The 19,388-nt window shown below is 42.6% G+C and overlaps 1 protein-coding gene across 3 annotated transcripts in view; it reads left to right on the top strand.

Moving 5' to 3' along the window:
* The window catches only part of LAMP2 (lysosomal associated membrane protein 2), a 43,113-nt gene that overhangs the window by 12,424 nt on the left and 11,301 nt on the right, over positions 1-19,388 (top strand). For all 3 annotated transcript variants that reach the window (XM_060756414.2, XM_067471510.1, XM_060756413.2), the window contains exons 3-8: positions 33-243; positions 7,678-7,839; positions 10,520-10,758; positions 14,500-14,619; positions 16,251-16,317; positions 17,982-18,149. In XM_060756414.2, the coding sequence (XP_060612397.2) occupies positions 33-243; positions 7,678-7,839; positions 10,520-10,758; positions 14,500-14,619; positions 16,251-16,317; positions 17,982-18,149 (967 nt within the window). The remainder of the gene's footprint in view (positions 1-32; positions 244-7,677; positions 7,840-10,519; positions 10,759-14,499; positions 14,620-16,250; positions 16,318-17,981; positions 18,150-19,388) is intronic.

The following is a 19,388-nucleotide window of genomic DNA, read 5'->3' as shown; positions in this document are numbered from 1 at the left end:
TCTTAATGAAGCCTTCCCATTTCGTCTTTCAGAAAACTGTGGCCTTCATGCTCCCCACGGCGTTGCGGTACGACGGAAGCACTTGCGGCAACGAGTCGTCGGGCCCGATCTTGGCCGTGGAGTTTGGGGAAGAGCACTCGTGGGTCATCAGCTTCGCCGAGAAGGCCGACGCCTACCAAGGGATGATTTACTTTACCTACAACACCAACGACACGGAGGTGTTTCCGGACGCGAAACGGATAGGTGAGCAGCGGGTTCCAGATCCTTTTTGGCATCGCCGTTTGGTGGGATTTGCTGTCCTCTTTCTTCTAGCCACTCTTCATACTCTTAATTAATTTTGCATTGCCTCAATGAGTCATTGTGTTGTCTGATTTTCAATACTGAAAACTAATTCAGAGTCCTACAATTCTGAATCTACAGAATCAAGGACAGCTAAACACCTCTCAACAAAGGATTGCCCCAGGCAGTAAGAAGCAACACCTTGAAACTGCAAGGCCATTAAATGTTAATCAAGGTGGCCTTGCAGCTTCAAAGCCTCCCAACAAAGGATTTCCCCCAGACAGGAAGCAGCCAGGCTTTGAAGTTGCAAGGACATTCAATGCTAATGGGCGATGGCAACATTCACACTTGCTTCCAACAGACAAGGGTTCTTTCTCCCACCCTGGACATTATTGCACAGACATATAAACCCCATTTTCCTAGTTTCCAACAGACCTCACGACTTCTGAGGATGTGCTCAAGAAGCATTCTCTCCTGACGTTTCACCCACATCTGTGAAAACTAATTCAGAGTCCTACAATTCTGAATCTACACAATCCAGATTTTGCACCAAACTAATTTGCACTGGGCTGTTGTGCATTTTCTAGCCTGTCTGGCTATGTTCAAGAAGCATTCTCTCCTGATGTTTCGCCCACATCTAGGGCAGGCATCTTCATAGGTTGTGAGGTCTGTTGGAAGCTAGAAAAATGGGGTTTATTTATCTCTGGAATAATGTCCAGGGTGGGAGAAAGAACTCTTGTCTGCTTGAGGCAAGTGTCAATGTTGTAATTAACCATCTTGTTTAGCATTGAGTAGCCTTGCAGCTTCAAAGCCTGGCTGGTTGATTTTCAATAATGAAAACTAATTCAGAGTCCTACAATTCTGAATCTACAGATTTTGCACCAAACTAATTTGCACTGGGCTGTTGTGCATTTTCTAGCCTGTCTGGCCATGTTCAAGAAGCATTCTCTCCTGACGTTTCGCCCACATCCTCAGAGGTTGTGAGGTCTGTTGGAAATTAGAAAAATGGGGTTTATTTATCTCTGGAATAATGTCCAGGGTGGGAGAAAAAACTCTTGTCTGCTTGAGGCAAGTGTCAATGTTGTAATTAACCATCTTGTTTAGCATTGAGTAGCCTTGCAGCTTCAAAGCCTGGCTGGTTGCTGCCTGGTTGGAATCCTTTATTGATTTATTTACTGCATTTTTATATCGCTCTTCTCAGCCCTCAGGGTGACTCAGAGCAGTTCACAACAACAATACAATACATAAAACATGATAAAAAACAGTGAAAACGGTTTAAGAATAACAATTATAACAAGGTGTCCTTGCAGCTTCAAAGCCTCCCAACAAAGGATTTCCCCCAGGCAGGAAGCAGCCAGGCTTTGAAGCTCCAAAGCCATTCAATGCTAATCAAGCTGGGCAATGGCAACATTCACACTTGCCTCCAACAGACAAGGGTTCTTTACTGGGAGGTGTTAGCTGGACTTGATTGTTTCATGTCTGGAATTCCCCTGTTTGTTTTAAAAAAAACTCTAAAATTTGGACAGTAAATAAAGAACAACACTCAAAAAGCAGGTAAAATCCGGACAAGAATCAATCAGGGCCAGCTAACACCTCCCAACAAAGGAGTCCCCCAGGCAGCAACCAGACAGGCTTTGATGCTGCAATGCCATTCAATGCTAATCAAGGTGGTCAACTGTAATATTCACACTTGCGTCAAGCAGACAAGAGTTCTTTTGCCCACCTTGAACATTCAAGGTATATACACCCAACTGGCTTAGTTTCCAACAGACTTCACAACCTCTGAGGATGCCTGCCACAGATGTGGGTGAAACATCAGGAGAGAATGCTTCTGGAACATGGCCAGACAGGCCAGAAAATGCACAACAACCCAGTGCAAATTAGTTTGGTGCAAAATCTGGATTGTGTAGATTTAGAATTGTAGGACTCTGAATTAGTTTTCACAGATGTGGGTGAAATGTCAGGAGAGAATGCTTCTGGAGCATATCCTCAGAGGTTGTGAGGTCTGTTGGAAACTAGGAAAATGGGGTTTGTATGTCTGTGCAATAATGTCCAGGGTGGGAGAAAGAACCCTTGTCTGTTGGAGGCAAGTGTGAATGTTGCCATCGCCCAGCTTGATTAGCATTGAATGGCCTTGGAGCTTCAAAGCCTGGCTGCTTCCTGCCTGGGGGAAATCCTTTGTTGGGAGGCTTTGAAGCTGCAAGGCCACCTTGATTAACATTTAATGGCCTTGCAGTTTCAAGGTGTTGCTTCTTACTGCCTGGGGCAATCCTTTGTTGAGAGGTGTTTAGCTGTCCTTGATAGTTTCTTGTCTGGAGTTCCATTGTTTTTGAATGTTTTTTAATTTACTGTTATGATTTTAGAGTTTTATTTAAATACTGGTAACCAGGCTTTGTACATTTTCATAATTTGAACCGTTTGCATAACTCAATCAGGAACGAATGTCAATGCCAAGGCTTTGTCTCTGAAGCTTCTGGTTCGTAGAATCCTAGAGTTGGAAGAGACCTCATGGGTCATCCAATCCAACCCCATTCTGCCAGGAAGCAGGAAAATTGCATTCAAAGCACCCCTAACAGATGACCATCCAGCCCCTGTTTAAAAGTTTCCAAAGAAGGAGCCTCCATCACACTCTGAGGCAGAGAGTTCCACTGCTGAACAGCTCTCACAGTCAGGTTCTTCCTCATGTTCAGGTGGAATCTCCTTTCTTGTAGTTTGAAGCCATTGTTTCGCGTCCTAGTCTCCAGGGAAGCAGAAAACAAGCTTGCCCCCTCCTCCTCCCTGTGGCTTCCTCTCACATATTTATACATGGCTATCATATCTCCTCTCAGCCTTCTCTTCTTCAGGCTAAACATACCCAGCTCTTTCAGCCGCTCCTCATAGGGGTTGTTCTCCAGACCCTTGATCATTTTAGTCGCCCTCCTCTGGACACGTTCCAGATTGTCAACATCTCCCTTCAATTGTGGTGCCCAGAATTGGACACAATATTCCAGGTTGCTTTCATTCTTTCTTTCCCTGTTTATCTGGGGCGCCTGTGTATTGTTTTCCTCTTGGTTCTTGTGCTTTGTGTGTCTGAATACTTGAGGTCTAGCTATGAGGAGGGTGACTAAAATGATCAAGGGTCTGGGGAGCAAGCCCTATGAAGAGCGGCTTAAGGAGCTGGGCATGTTTAGCCTGAAGAAGAGAAGGCTGAGAGGAGACATGATGATAGCCATGTATAAATATGTGAGAGGAAGCCACAGGGAGGAGGAGGGAGCAAGCTTGTCTTCTGCTTCCTTGGAGACTAGGACGCAATGGAACAATGGCTTCAAACTACAAGAGAGGAGATTCCACCTGAACATGAGGAAGAACTTCCTGACTGTGAGAGCCGTTCAGCAGTGGAACTCTCTGCCCCGGAGTGTGGTGGAGGCTCCTTTGTTGGAGGCTTTGAAACAGAGGCTGGATGGCCATCTGTCAGGGGTGCTTTGAATGCAATATTCCTGCTTCTTGGCAGAATGGGGTTGGACTGGATGATGGCCCAGGAGGTCTCTTCCAACTCTAGGATTCTAGGATTCTATGACGGTCCCGTTGCCTTGATCCCCCAAGAGAAGAGGTTGCGCCCTTGGATTCGCTCAGTCCATGCTTCAGAGAGGAGTGTTGACTCTCTTAAAGGCATTCGGTGATTAGCCTTATAATCCCATTTTATGTAAATGTTGTTCTTGGCACTCTTAATTGCTCTGTTCCTGAAGTGGGTGAGATATAATTAGACTGACCTCGAGAAAGAGAGCCTGAGTTTCCAACCTTCGACAAACACCTTTGTTCGTAGTTAAAAGATCCAAGTAAGGCTGAAAATGCAGAATATATACTGTATATACTCGAGTATAAGCCTGGTTTTTCAGCCCCTTTTTTAGGCTGAAAAACCTGCCCTCGGCTTATACTCGAGTCAAAGTTATTTATTATTTTAACTCTGTTATTGCTATTATTTTTATTACATCTATTATTTTCCTCTATTATTGGTATTATTACATTTGCATTATTTTGCACTATTATTATTATTACATTTATTTTATTCTATTATTGGCATTATTACATTTGCATTATTTTACTCTATTATTATTTTATTACATTTATTTTACTCTATTATTATTACTTTTATTATTTTACTTTAGTATCATTGTTATTACATTTATTATTTTACTCTATTTATTGGCATTATTACATTTGCATTATTTTACTCTATTATTATTTTATTACATTTATTTTACTCTATTATTATTAGTACTTTTATTATTTTACTCTATTATTGGCATTATTACATTTGCAATATTTTACTCTATTATTATTTTATTACATTTATTTTACTCTATTATTATTACTTTTATTATTTTACTTTAGTATCATTGTTATTACATTTATTATTTTACTCTATTATTGGCATTATTACATTTGCATTATTTTACTCTATTATTATTATTATTACATTTATTATTTTACTTTAGTATCATTGTTATTACATTTATTATCTTACCTTATTATTGGCATTATTAGGGGAATTCCAGACACGAAGCAATCAAGTCCAGCTAATACCTCCCAACAAAGGACTCCCTCAGGCAGCAACCAGCCAGACTTTGAAGCTGCAAGGCTACTCAATGCTAATCAAGCATTGTATAACTGATCAAGTTCTTTCTCCCACCCTGGACACTCCACAGATATACAAGCCCCATTTTCCTAGTTTCTAACAGACCTCACAACCTCCTGCCATAGATGCAGGCAAAACGTCAGGAGAGAATGACCATAGAACATGGCCATATCCCCCAGGCAGCAACCAGCCAGGCTTTGAAGCTGCAAGGCTACTCAATGGTAATCAAGCTGGCCAATGGCAACATTCACACTTGCCTCAAGCAGGCAAGAGTTCTTTCTCCCACCCTAGACATTGTTCCACAGATAAATAAACCCCATTTTCCTAGTTTCCATCAGACCTCACAACCTCTGGGGATGCCTGCCATAGATGCAGGCGAAACGTCAGGAGAGAATGCTACTGGAACATGGCTAGGCAGCCTGGAAAATTCACAGCAACCCAATGATTCTAGCCACAAAAGCCTTTGACAACATATTATGGTTGTTGTTCTTGTTGTTATGACAATGGTGATAATATCATCTTGATCCAGCCATGTCGTGATGGTCTAGCCTATTGTAAGATACCTATCGATGCCTTCTTGGCATTATTACATTTGCAGTATTTTACTCTATTATTATTTTATTACATTTATTTTACTCTATTATTATTACATTTATTATTTTATTTTAGTATCATTGTTATTACATAGAATCATAGAATCAAAGAGTTGCAAGAGACCTCCTGGGCCATCCAGTCAAACCCCATTCTGCCAAGAAGCAGGAACATTGCACTCAAATCACCCCTGACAGATGGCCATCCAGCCCCTGTTTAAAAGCTTCCAAAGAAGGAGCCTCCACCACACTCCGGAGCAGAGAGTTCCTCTGCTGAATGGCTCTCACAGTCAGGAAGTTCTTCCTTGTGTTCAGATGGAATCTCCTCTCTTGTAGTTTGAAGCCATTGTTCCATTGCATCCTAGTCTCCAGGGAAGCAGAAAACAAGCTTGCTCCCTCCTCCTCCCTGTGGCTTCCTCTCACATTTATACATGGCTCTCATATCTCCTCTCAACCTTCTCTTCTTCAGGCAAAACATGCCCAGCTCCTTAAGCCGCTCCTCATTGGGCTTGTTCCTCCAGAACCTTGATCATTTTAGTCGCCCTCCTCTGGACACATTCCAGCTTGTCAATATCTCTCTTGAATTGTGGTGCCCAGAATTGGACACAATACTCCAGGTGTGGTCTAACCAAAGCAGAATAGAAGAGGAGCATGACTTCCCTAGATCTAGACACTATGCTCCTCTTGATGCAGGCCAAAATCCCATTGGCTTTTTTTTGCTGCCACATCACATTCCTGGCTCATGTTTAACTTGTTGTCCACGAGGACTCCAAGATCTTTTCCACACGTACTGCTCTCGAGCCAGGCATTGTCCCCCATTCTGTATCTTTGCATTTCGTTTTTTCTGCCTAAGTGGAGTATCTTGCATTTGTCACTGTTGAACTTCATTTTGTTAGTTTTGGCTATTCATCTCTCTAATCTGTCAAGATCCCTTTGAGTCCTGCTCCTGTCCTCTGGAGTTTGGGCTCTCCCTCCCAATTTGGTCCCGTCTGCAAAGTTGATGATCCTGCCTTCTATCCCTTCATCTAAGTCATTAATAAAGATGTTGAACAGGACCGGGCTCAGGGGGGAACCCTGCAGCACCCTATTATTGGCATTATTAGGGGAATACAAACATGGTGTGTAGCATTCTGTAAAATGGCCTTCTGCAAGGATTTAAGAATGGGCACTTAATATCTCAAAGGTCTGTTTCAATAGACCAGTGTTTCTCAACCTTCCTAATGCCGTGACCCCTTAATACAGTCCCTCATGTTGTGGTGACCCCCAACCATAACATTGTTTTTGTTGCTAATTCATAACAGTCATTTTACTACTGCTATAAATCATAATGTAAATATCAGACATGCAAGATGTATTTTCATTCACTGGACCAAACTGGGCACAAACACCCAATGCACCTACATGTGAATGCTAGTGGGGTTGGGGGAGGATTGATTTTGTAATTTGGGAGTTGTAGTTGCTGGGACTTATAGTTCATCTATAATCAAAGAGCATTCTGAACTCCATCAGCAATGGATTTGAACCTAATTTGCCACACAGAACTCCTATGACCAACGGAAAACACTGGAAAGGTTTGGTGGGTATTGCCCTTGAGTTTCGGAGTTCTAGTTCACCTATATCCAAAGAGCACTGTGGACTCACACAATGGTGGATCTGGACCAAACTTGGCACAAATACTCAATATGTGCAAATGTGAACACTGGTGGAGCCTGGGGAAAACAGGCCTTGACTTTTGGGAGTTATAATTGCTGGGATCTATAGTTCATTACAAAGAACATTCTGAACTCCACCAATGATAGAATTGGCTCAAACTTCCCACATGGAATTCCCATGACCATCAGAAAATACTGTGTTTTCTGATGGTCTTTGGCGACCCCTCTGACACCCCTTCGCGACCCCCTCAGGGGTCCCGACCCCCAGGTTGAGAAACACTGCAATAGACAATCCTGCAAATAAAGCAAGAGAGGTGCTTTCCTTGCCCAGTGTTCCTGAGCTTGATGCGATGCATTTAAAAATACTCTCAACAGAAAGCGATCCCTGGCTCGTCTGTATTTCCAACCGCACGCCAAAGAATTCTACGAAAGAGGATGTCGGTATTGCTGCATTGTATGTGCAACACGACAAAGCAAGTTTTGCTGGGCTGAAACGTTCCTCAGCCTCGCTCTTTTGAAACATCTCTTCTCTTGTTTGCAGGGCTTATTACCATCTCCACAAACTACCCCCAGCAGCCTATTAAGCTGAACACAGTCTACAGCTGTCGTAGCATGGAGGCCATTCAATCTGACAACGTTGTGCAAGAGATCTGGGATGTCACTCTGCAGGCGTTCCTTGACGAAGGCTCCCAGAGTAACATTGGTGAGTTGTTGGTGCAATAAAGCATTAGAGAGTTTTCAGAACTGCTTGTGATCCATGTGGTTAGGATACACGTTTTGATAACTTGAAGTAGGAATCCTACCTAGTCATAGATAATCAACAACAACACTATGCAACACAATTTTTGTTCCTGGGATATAAATGTCATTTCTTAATTGGTTGGAACATAAAAGCGTGGGAAAAAATTATTAAACTGTAAAAACTCTGTTTCTTTGGGAAGGACATGATGCAGTGCATTTTGCCATAGCTTTTGCAGTGATGCAATGGGTTAAATCCTTGTGGTGCTGAACAGCTGACCCGAAGGTTGGCAGTTCGAATCCGCGAGACGGGACGAGCACCTGCTGTCAGCCCTAGCTCCTGCCAACCTAGCAGTTAAAAAACATGCAAATGTGAGTAAGTCAATAGGTACCGCCTTGGCAGGAAGGCAAAACGACGCTCCATGCAGTCATGTCGGCCACACGACCAGGAGGTGTCGTTGAGATACATGGTGTTGAGGTACATGGTGTTGAGGTACATGGTGTTGAGGTACATGGTGTTGAGGTACATGGTGTTGAGGTACATGGTGTTGAGGTACATGGTGTTGAGGTACATGGTGTTGAGGTACATGGTGTTGAGGTACATGGTGTTGAGGTACATGGTGTTGAGGTACATGGTGTTGAGGTACATGGTGTTGAGGTACATGGTGTTGAGGTACATGGTGTTGAGGTACATGGTGTTGAGGTACATGGTGTTGAGGTACATGGTGTTGAGGTACATGGTGTTGAGGTACATGGTGTTGAGGTACATGGTGTTGAGGTACATGGTGTTGAGGTACATGGTGTTGAGGTACATGGTGTTGAGATACATGGTGTTGAGATACATGGTGTTGAGATACATGGTGTTGAGATACATGGTGTTGAGATACATGGTGTTGAGATACATGGTGTTGAGATACATGGTGTTGAGATACATCGTGTTGAGATACATCGTGTTGAGATACATCGTGTTGAGATACATCGTGTTGAGATACATCGTGTTGTTGGTGCCCCCAGTGGCGCAGTAGGGTTGAATTGAAAGGTCACCAGTTCAAGTCTGGGGAGTGGGGTGATCTCCCACTTCTGCCAACCTAGCAGTTTGAAAACATGCAATTGGGAGTAGGCCAATAGGTACCACCTTGGCGGGAAGACAAAATGACACTCCATGCAATCATGCCAACCACACGACCGGGAGGTGTCGTTACGTTGCATCGTGTTGCGTTACATCGTGTTGCGTTACATCGTGTTGTTGGTGCCCTCAGTGGCGCAGTAGGGCTGAATTGAAAGGTCACCAGTTCAAATCTGGGGAGTGAGGTGAGCTCACGCTTTTGCCAACCTAGCAGTTTGAAAACATGCAAATGTGAGTAGGTCAATAGGTACGGCCTTGGTGGGAAGGCAAAAAGACACTCCATGCAGTCATGATGGCCACACGACCAGGACGTGTCAACGAGCAACGCAGGTTCCTCGGCCTCCTCGGTGACTAAATATCGGAGATTATTTGGAATTCCCTGCTCCCAAAGACTATGTCCCTGTGAAGGAAATAAAATAGAAACAACAGAACACATTTCATTGCAGTGGCACTACTACACAGTGCAATGTAGACAACTCTTATATCTCTTATAGCGTGACCAGCCATCCCCATATGCAGGGGATTGTTAGATATCTTTGAGAGGACAAGTGCCACAGTGGGACTCTCATAGTGGCAAAATTCCTCGCACTAGCAACAAGGCTGAGGAAGCAACTAATCTCCAATAGTTGGACAATGGACTTCTCCTGAGATGGGAGAATATATACTGACTGTTGGTTTTACTGATGGGTCTATGGACCATAATAAATACTGTTATTTGTGTTACGTAGTGTGGTGTTACGCAGTGTGGTGTTACGCAGTGTGGTGTTACGCAGTGTGGTGTTACGCAGTGTGGTGTTACGCAGTGTGGTGTTACGCAGTGTGGTGTTACGCAGTGTGGTGTTACGTAGTGTGGTGTTACGTAGTGTGGTGTTACGTAGTGTGGTGTTACGTAGTGTGGTGTTACGTAGTGTAGTGTTACGTAGTGTGGTGTTATGTTGTGCTGAGTTACGTTGTGTTATAGTGTTGAGTTACGTTGTGTTATAGTGTTGAGCTATATTGTGTTATAGTGTTGAGTTACATTGTGTTGAGTTACATTGTGTTGAGTTACATTGTGTTGAGTTACATAGTATTTTCGCTTCCCCCAGTGGCGCAGTAGGGCTGAACTTGAAAGGTCACTGGTTCAAATCTGGGGAGTGGGGTGAGCTCCCACTTCTGTCAACCCAGCAGTTAAAAACATGCAAATGTGAGTAGATCAATAGGTAAGGTAACAGCGCTCCTTGCAGTCATGCTGGCCACATGACCTTGGAGGTATCTACGAAGAACGCCGGCTCTTCGGCTTCGAAATGGAGATGAGCGCCAACCCCCAGAGTTGGGCACGACTGGACTTAATATGGCAGGGGAAAACCTTTACCTTTACTACCTAGTGTTGTCAATTCTGGACTTCTGCCACAGTGTTGTTTCGTGTCCTTTGTAATTCTGTATATATAAAGATATATTGACAAGTAAATGCTCCGTATTGGAATGGTAGTATTTGGCAAAACTACCACAAACCATTGCATGTATGTTTCTCTTTTTCCAGAGACTGTGTGTGACCAAGATATCGTGGTCACCACCGCATCACCGGCGCCCATGAGCCCCCGAGTGTACGCAGCCACAGATACCACCAAAGAGACTCCCACCACTCCGGAGCCTCCCTTGCCTCCTTTGCCCACTTTGGTGCCGGTGGAACAACCGGCCACAGGGAGCTACTCTCTCCACAACAACAGCGGCGCCTGCCTTTTGGCCACCATGGGCCTGCAGCTGAACATCTCACAAAAGGTTTACATATATCTATATACTCTAACTTGTGTACCCGGCGCTGCCTGGGTTGTTTGAAAAACTCCCAAATATCAGGGTCAATTTCTCCCAAACCCCTCCAGTAATCAAATGTGGGCGTATCAGGTATGCATGCCAAGCTTGATCCAGATCCATCATTGTTTGGGGTCATAGGGTGCTCTGGATGTATTTATTTGTTTATTTGCGACATTTATATGCCGCCTTTCTCACCCCGAAGGGGACTCAGAGCGGCTTACAAGATATACATACAATATATTATGTTACTAGCATAGTACAACATCAGTATTATATATTACTATATTGTACTATACCCTTATATTGTAGTATTACTAGTAATATTACATGTAATATAAGTATTTATTTGTTTATTTATGACATTTATATGCCGCCCTTCTCACCTCGAAGGGGACTCAGAGCGGCTTACAAGATATTTATACATACAATATATTATATTACTAGCATAGTACAATATCAGTATTATATATTACTATATTGTACTATACCCTTATATTGTAGTATTACTAGTAATATTACATGTAATGTAAGTATTTATTTGTTTGTTTACGACATTTCTATGCCGCCCTTCTCACCCAGAAGGGGACTCAGAGCGGCTTACAAGATATATATACATACAATATATTATGTTATTAGCATAGCACAATATCAGTATTATATATTACTATATTGTACTATACCATTATATTGTAGTATTACTAGTAATATTACATGTAATGTAAATATTTGTTTGTTTGTTTGTTTACGACATTTCTATGCCGCCCTTCTCACCCCGAAGGGGACTCAGAGCGGCTTACAAGATATATATATATACATACAATATATTATGTTATTAGCATAGTACAATATCAGTATTATATATTACTATATTGTACTATACCATTATATTGTAGTATTACTAGTAATATTACATGTAATATAAGTATTTGTTTGTTTACGACATTTATATGCTGCCCTTCTCACCCCGAAGGGGACTCAGAGCAGCTTACAAGATATTTATACATACAAAATATTATGTTATTAGCATAGCACAATATCAGTATTATATATTGTATTATACCATTATATTGTAGTATTACTAGTAATATTACATGTAATACAAGTATTTGTTTGTTTGTTTGTTTACGACATTTCTATGCAGCCCTTCTCACCCAGAAGGGGACTCAGAGCGGCTTACAAGATATATATACGTACAATATATTATATTACTAGCATAGCACAGTATCAGTATTATATATTACTATATTGCACCATACCATTATATTGTAGTATTACTAGTAATATTACATGTAATATAAATGTTTATTTGTTTGTTTGTTTACGACATTTCTATGCCGCCCTTCTCACCCAGAAGGGGACTCAGAGCGGCTTACAAGATATATATATATAAATACAATATATTATATTACTAGCATAGCACAATATCAGCATTATATATTACTAAATTGTACTATACCAATATATTGTAGTATTACTGGTAATATTACATGTAATATAAATGTTTGTTTGTTTGTTTACGACATTTATATGCCGCCTTTCTCACCCAGAAGGGGACTCAGAGCGGCTTACAAGATATATATACATACAATATATTATATTACTAGCATAGCACCATATGAGTATTATATATTACTATATTGTACTATACCCTTATATTGTAGTATTACTAGTAGTATTACATGTAATATAAGTATTTATTTGTTTGTTTACGACATTTCTATGCCGCCTTTCTCACCCCGAAGGGGACTCAGAGCGGCTTACAAGATATATATATATATACATACAATATATTATATTACTAGCATAGCACAATATCAGTATTATATATTACTATATTGTATTATACCATTATATTGTAGTATTACTAGTAATATTACATGTAATATAAGTGTTTGTTTGTCTGTTTACGACATTTCTATGCCGCCCTTCTCACCCCAAAGGGGACTCAGAGCGGGTTACAAGATATATATATACATACAATATATTATGTTATTAGCATAGCACAATATCAGTATTATATATTACTATATTGCACCATACCATTATATTGTAGTATTACTAGTAATATTACATGTAATATAAATGTTTATTTGTTTGTTTGTTTATGACATTTCTATGCCGCCCTTCTCACCCAGAAGGGGACTCAGAGCGGCTTACAATATATATACATACAATATATTATATTACTAGCATAGCACAATATCAGTATTATATATTACTATATCGTACTATACCATTATATCGTAATATTATTAGTAATATAAAATCAAGGCGCATTGGGTTAAAGCGCTGAGCTGCTCAACTTGCTGATTGAAAGGTCGCAGGTTCAAATCCGGGGAGCGGCGTGAGCTTCCGCTGTCAGCCCCAGCTTCTGCCAACCTAGCAGATCGAAAACATGCAAATGTGAGTAGATCAATAGGTGGGGAAGGTAATGGTGCTCTATGCAGTCATGCTGGCCACATAACTTTGGAGGTGTCTATGGACAACGCCGGCTCTTTGGCTTAGAAATGGAGATGAGCACCAGAGTCCCAGAGTCGGACACAACTGGACTTCATGTCAGGAGAAAACCTTTACTTACCTTTACTAAACATTGAATTTTACCCTGTTAACCCTGTTAATCGCCTACGGCAGTGTTTCTCAACCTTCCTAATGCCGTGACCCCTTAATACAGTTCCTCATGTTGTGTGGTGACCCCCAAACATAGAATTATTTTTCAGTAATTTTGCTACTGTTATGAATTGTAATGTAAATATCTGATCTGCAGGATGTATTTTCATTCACTGGACCAAATTTGGTACAAATACCCAATACGCCCCAATTTAAATATTGTTGGGCTTGGGGAAGAGTTGTCATTTGGGAGTTGTAGTTGCTGGGAATCATAGTTCACCTATAATCCAAGAGCATGCTGAACTCCACCAACAATGGAACTGAACCAAACGTGGCACACAAAACTCCCATGACCAACAGAAAATACTGGAAGGGTTTGGTGGGCATTGACCTTGAGTTTGAGAGTTGTAGTTCACCTACATCCAGAGAGCATGGTGGACTCAAAGAATGATGGATCTGTACCAAACTTGGCATGAATACCCCATATGACCAAATGTGAATGCTGGTGGAGTTTGGGGGAAATAGACCTTGACATTTGGGAGTTGTAGTAGCTGGGATTTATAGTTCACCTACAATCAAAGAGCCCCTTGAACCCCACCAACGATAGAATTGGGCCAAACTTCCCACACAGAACCCCAATGACCAGCAGAAAATATTGTGTTTTCAGATGGTCTTTGGTGACCCCTTTGACACCCCCTCGCGACCCCCCCAGGGGTCCCGACCCCCAGGTTGAGAAACACTGGCCTACGGGCTGAGAAAGGCGGTATACAAATACAGTAAATAAATAAATAAATAAACAATATCTATCTTGGTTGGAGTTACACTTATGAAATGTGCTGGTTCCAACTTACATACAGATTCAACTTAAGAACCAACCTACAGAACCCATCCTGTTCGTCAGTTGGGGCTGGCCTGAATATTTTTGTCTCGTCTGCATATGTTTAGTTCACAAAACTTCACAAAACCCCGGTGGCACAGCGGATTAAACCACTGAGAAGTCACAAAGGAAAGGAAACAAGCGTTCTGATTAATTGAATGAATGGTGTCATCTTGACGCGGCCAGACTGTTTGACCCTCTCTTTCCAAAACAATAACTTCCAGGTTCCTCTGATCATTAACTTCAACCCGAACACCACCGTCGCTAGCGGTAGCTGCGGCGACCAAATGTCCGTACTCACGCTGACCGACGGCAGAAGCAGAGTTGATTTCGTCTTTACCGTGGTGAGTATTTCCCCTTTTTAAGAAATGGCATTAATCACCTTTTGGTGTCACGGAATTGGCTGTTGCGAGTTGAAGTGGCCTTCTGTATCGCCATTGGGAAAGAAAGATGATGGAGAAGGGAGAAAGGGGAAGGAAGGAAGGAAGGAAAAAGAAGGGAGGGAGAAGAAAGAAAGTGGAGGGAAGGAAGGAGGAAGGAAGGAGGAAAAAAGGAGGGAGGGGAAAGAAAGAAAATGGAGGGAAGGAAGAGAAATGGAGAAAGGGAAGGGAGAAGGAAGGAAAGAGCTCAAAAGAATGGAAAGAAGGGAGAGAGGGGAAAGAGAGAGTGGAGGGAAGGAAAAGAATGAAAACAGAGAAGGGAAGGAAAGAGAAGGAAGCAAAGAAAGAAAAAGAAGGGAGGAAGGGGAAGAAAGAATGAAAAAAGAGAGAAGGAAAACAGAGGGAAGAAGGAATGAAAGAGAAGGACAGAAGGGAAAAAGGGAAAAAGAAGGAAGGGGGAAGAAAGAAAATGGAGAGAAGGAGGAGAAATGGAGAAAGGGAAGGAGAAGGAAGGACAGCTCAAAGGAATGGAAAGAAGAGAGAGAGGGGAAAGAGAGAATGGAGGGAAGGAAAAGGATTAAATGGAGAAAGGGAAGGAAAGAGAAGGAAGCAAAGAAAGAAAAAGAAGGGAGGAGGGGGAAGAAAGAATGAAACAGGAGAGACGGAAGAGAAAGAAAACGGAGAAAGGGAAAGAAAGAAAAAGGAAGGAAAGAGAAGGAAGCAAAGAAAGAAAAAGAAGGGAGGAGGAGGAAGAAAGAATGAAACAGGAGAGACGGAAGAGAAAGAAAACGGAGAAAGGGAAAGAAAGAAAAAGGAAGGAAAGAGAAGGAAGCAAAGAAAGAAAACGAAGGGAGGAGGAGGAAGAAAGAATGAAAAAGGAGAGACGGAAGAGAAAGAAAATGGAGAAAGGGAAGGAAAGGGAAGAAGGAAGGAAAGAGAAGAACGGGAGGAAAGAAAGAGAAAAAGAAGTGAGGGAAAAGAAAAAAGGGAAGGAAGAGAAAGAAAACAGAGAAAGGGAAGGAAGGGAGGGAGAGGAAACAGAAAAAGAGGGAAAGAAGGGAAAGAGAAAGAAAGAAAAAGAAGGGAGGAGAGGGGGGAAAGGAAAAGGAGGGAAGGGTGAGAGAAAACAAAGGGAAGAGGAAGGAAGGGAAAAAAAGAAAAAGGGAAGGAAGAGAAAGAAAACAAAGGGAAGGAAAAGAGAAGGAGGGAAAGAAGGAAGGAAAGAAGGGAGGGAGAGGAAACATTGAAAAAGGAGGGAAAGAAGGAAGGGAAGAAAGGAAGGGAAGGAGAAAGTAAAAGAAAAAAGAAAATGAAGGGAGGAGAGGGGAAAAAAGAAAAAGGAGGGAACGATGGGAAGGATGGGAAAGAAAAAAAGGGAAGAGGAGGGAAGGAAAAAAAGAAAGAAAAAGAAGGGAAAGCAAGAAAAAGGGAAGGAAGAGAAGGAAAAGAAGAGGGAAAGAAAGAGAAAAAGTAAAAGGAGAGAGGGAAGAGAAAGAAAAGAGGGAGAGGGAAAAAGAAAATGGGATGAAAGAAAGCATCATGGGGTAGGTGCACTAATTGGTGTATCTAACTTGACGAATTACTCTGTTATACAGAAAAACACAACCATAGAAAGATTTTCCTTGACAGAAGTGAACATCACTGTGATCGAATCTAGGAATGGTAAGTGTTTTTGTTGTTGTTGTTGTGCACCATCAATTCCCTCTTGTGACTTTTCTGTGCTTGTGTTTGCGAGCAGCAAACTTGAATGCATAGTGCCTTTTGTGCCTGGGGGTAGGCAATGGGTGTGAGTGGCAAGGAAGAGAATGATCCTTGTGTTACCGGAGTGAAGGGGTGGTTGCTATTTCTTCCTACGTGCCATTACTTGCGCTGGCGCATGATTTTTATTCTACTAACTGTAGGAATGATTTTATAAATAGAATCATAGAATCCTAGAATCAAAGAGTTGGAAGAGACCTCCTGGGCCATCCAGTCCAACCCCATTCTGCCAAGAAGCAGGAATATTGCATTCAAATCACCCCTGACAGATGGCCATCCAGCCTCTGCTTAAAAGCTTCCAAAGAAGGAGCCTCCACCACACTCCGGGGCAGAGAGTTCCACTACTGAACGGCTCTCACAGTCAGGAAGTTCTTCCTCATGTTCAGATGGAATCTCCTCTCTTGTAGTTTGAAGCCATTGTTCCATTGCGTCCTAGTCTCCAAGGAAGCAGAAAACAAGCTTGCTCCCTCCTCCTCCCTGTGGCTTCCTCTCACATATTTATACATGGCCCTCATCATATCCCCTCTCAGCCTTCTCTTCTTCAGGCTAAACATGCCCAGCTCCTTAAGCCACTCCTCATAGGGCTTGTTCCCCAGACCCTTGATCATTTTAGTCACCCTCCTCATAGCTAGACCTCAAGTATTCAGACACACAAAGAACAAGAATCAAGAGGAAAACAATACACAAGTGCCCCAGGTAAACAGGGAAAGAAAGAATGAAAGTAACCTGGAATATTGTGTCCAATTCTGGGCACCACAATTGAAGGGAGATGTTGACAATCTGGAAAGTGTCTAGAGAACAAGCCCTATGAAGAGCGGCTTAAGGAGCTGGGCATGTTTAGCCTGAAGAAGAGAAGGCTGAGAGGGGATATGAGAGCCATGTATAAATATGTGAGAGGAAGCCACAGGGAGGAGGGAGCAAGCTTGTTTCTGCTTCCTTGGAGACTAGGGTGCGAAACAATGGCTTCAAACTAACTGAACTCATGTTCAGATGGAATCTCCTCTCTTGTACTTTGAAGCCATTGTTCCCTTGCGTCCTAGTCTCCAAGGAAGCAGAAAGGAAGCTTTCTCCCTCCTCCCTGTGGCTTCCTCTCACATATTTATACATGGCTATCATATCTCCTCTCAGCCTTTTCTTCTTCAGGCTAAACATGCCCAGCTCCCCAAGCCGCTCCTCATAGGGCTTGTTCTCCAGACCCTTGATCATTTTAGTCGCCCTCCTCTGGACACATTCCAGCTTAGAGTCAATATCTCTCTTGAATTGTGGTGCCCAGAATTGGACACAGTATTCCAGATGTGGTCTAACCAAAGCAGAATAGAGGGGTAGCATGACTTCCTTAGATCTAGACACTAGGCTCCTCTTGATGCAGGCCAAAATCCCATTGGCTTTTTTTGCCGCCACATCACATTGTTGGCTCATGTTTACCTTCCTGTCCACGAGGACTCCAAGATCTTTTTCACACGTACTGCTCTCGAGCCAGGCATTGCCCCCCATTCTGTCTCTTTGCATTTCTGTATCTTCAGCCTTTGCAAGCCAGCTTTGTGATAACGCTGCTTCGTTCCCTTTAGTGACGCTTAATGCCGCAAACCGAAGTCTCGAGGCCTGGGTCGCGTCTGTCGGCAGCTCCTACATGTGCCGGAAGGAGGAAACGCTCACCGTGACGCCTGGGTATAAAATGAACATCTTTGACTTGAAGGTTCAGCCGTTCGATGTCAAAGACAGCCAGTATGCCACAGGTAAGGACCAAGCCATCCGGGAGCATTTGCATTTAGAGATTCAGTCGCAATGAGACTTTTTGGACAACTTTAGTTGGGTTGAAAGCTATTTTCTAACTTGTTACACTGTTAGCGCAAGTCTTTTATTTTCCCCTTATTTATATTTTTATTAATCATTTCCAAAGAGGAAACTGGGAAAGGTAGGCGTGTTGGTATGAGTGTTAATAAGTTAGTATTTTTATTTTATTTATTTGGTTTACTTTTACCCCGCCCTTCTCACCCCGAAGGGGACTCAGGGCGGCTTACACATCCAAGGCACAATTCGATGCCCATAGCATACATCAATAATAAACAATAAAGCAAAATAACACAAATTAGCAAACAACAACAATACATTACATCTAAACCCATTAAAACCAATAAAACCAATAAAATTTCATACAAACCGATACAAACCACTTCTTCCTTCTTGCCAGTCAGTGTTCGCTATCTCATGGTTCAGAGTTTTCTTCCACATTTATCAGTCCACATATATCAGTCCTGCCGGTCCTAATTGCCTGGTTGTCCTATCTAGTTAGCAGATTGCCCGAAGGCCTGGTCCCACAACCACGTCTTTGCCTTTCTCCTAAAGGACAGGAGTGATATCGATGCCCTGATATCCACTGGGAGTGAGTTCCACAGGTGGGGGGCCACCACTGAGAAGGCCCTGCTCCTCGTCCCCACCAGCCTTGCTTGGGAAAGCGGTGGAGTCGAGAGCAGGGCCCCCTCAGATGATCTTAAATTCTGTGGTGGGACGTAGAGGGAGATACGTTCGGACAGATACGCTGGACCGGAACCGTACAGGGATTTGTAGGTCAAGACCAGCACCTTGAATTGGGCTCGGAACTGAACCGGCAGCCAGTGGAGCTGACACAGCAGGGGAGTGGTATACTCTCTGTATGTCGCCCCAGTAAGCAGCCTGGCTGCCGCTCGCTGGACCAGTTGAAGTTTCCGAACCGTCTTCAAGGGCAACCCCATGTAGAGCGCGTTGCAGTAGTCTATTCGGGATGTAACAAGAGCGTGGACCACTGTGGCCAGATCAGACTTCCCAAGGAACGGGCGTAAATTGTAACCAATGTCTAATGAATCAGAGGGAGGAAAGTGATATAGGAAGCAATATTTTATTGTATTACATCTAGTTCTTGGTCTCTATTATTCAAACACTCATTACTTAAACTACTAAAGTTTTGAAAAGTCAGAATATTATATAAGGATACAATA

This window comes from Anolis sagrei, chromosome 10 (genome assembly GCF_037176765.1).
Source record: "Anolis sagrei isolate rAnoSag1 chromosome 10, rAnoSag1.mat, whole genome shotgun sequence".
NCBI classification, from domain to species: domain Eukaryota; kingdom Metazoa; phylum Chordata; class Lepidosauria; order Squamata; family Dactyloidae; genus Anolis; species Anolis sagrei.
This window is presented reverse-complemented; position numbering and strand designations above follow the sequence as displayed.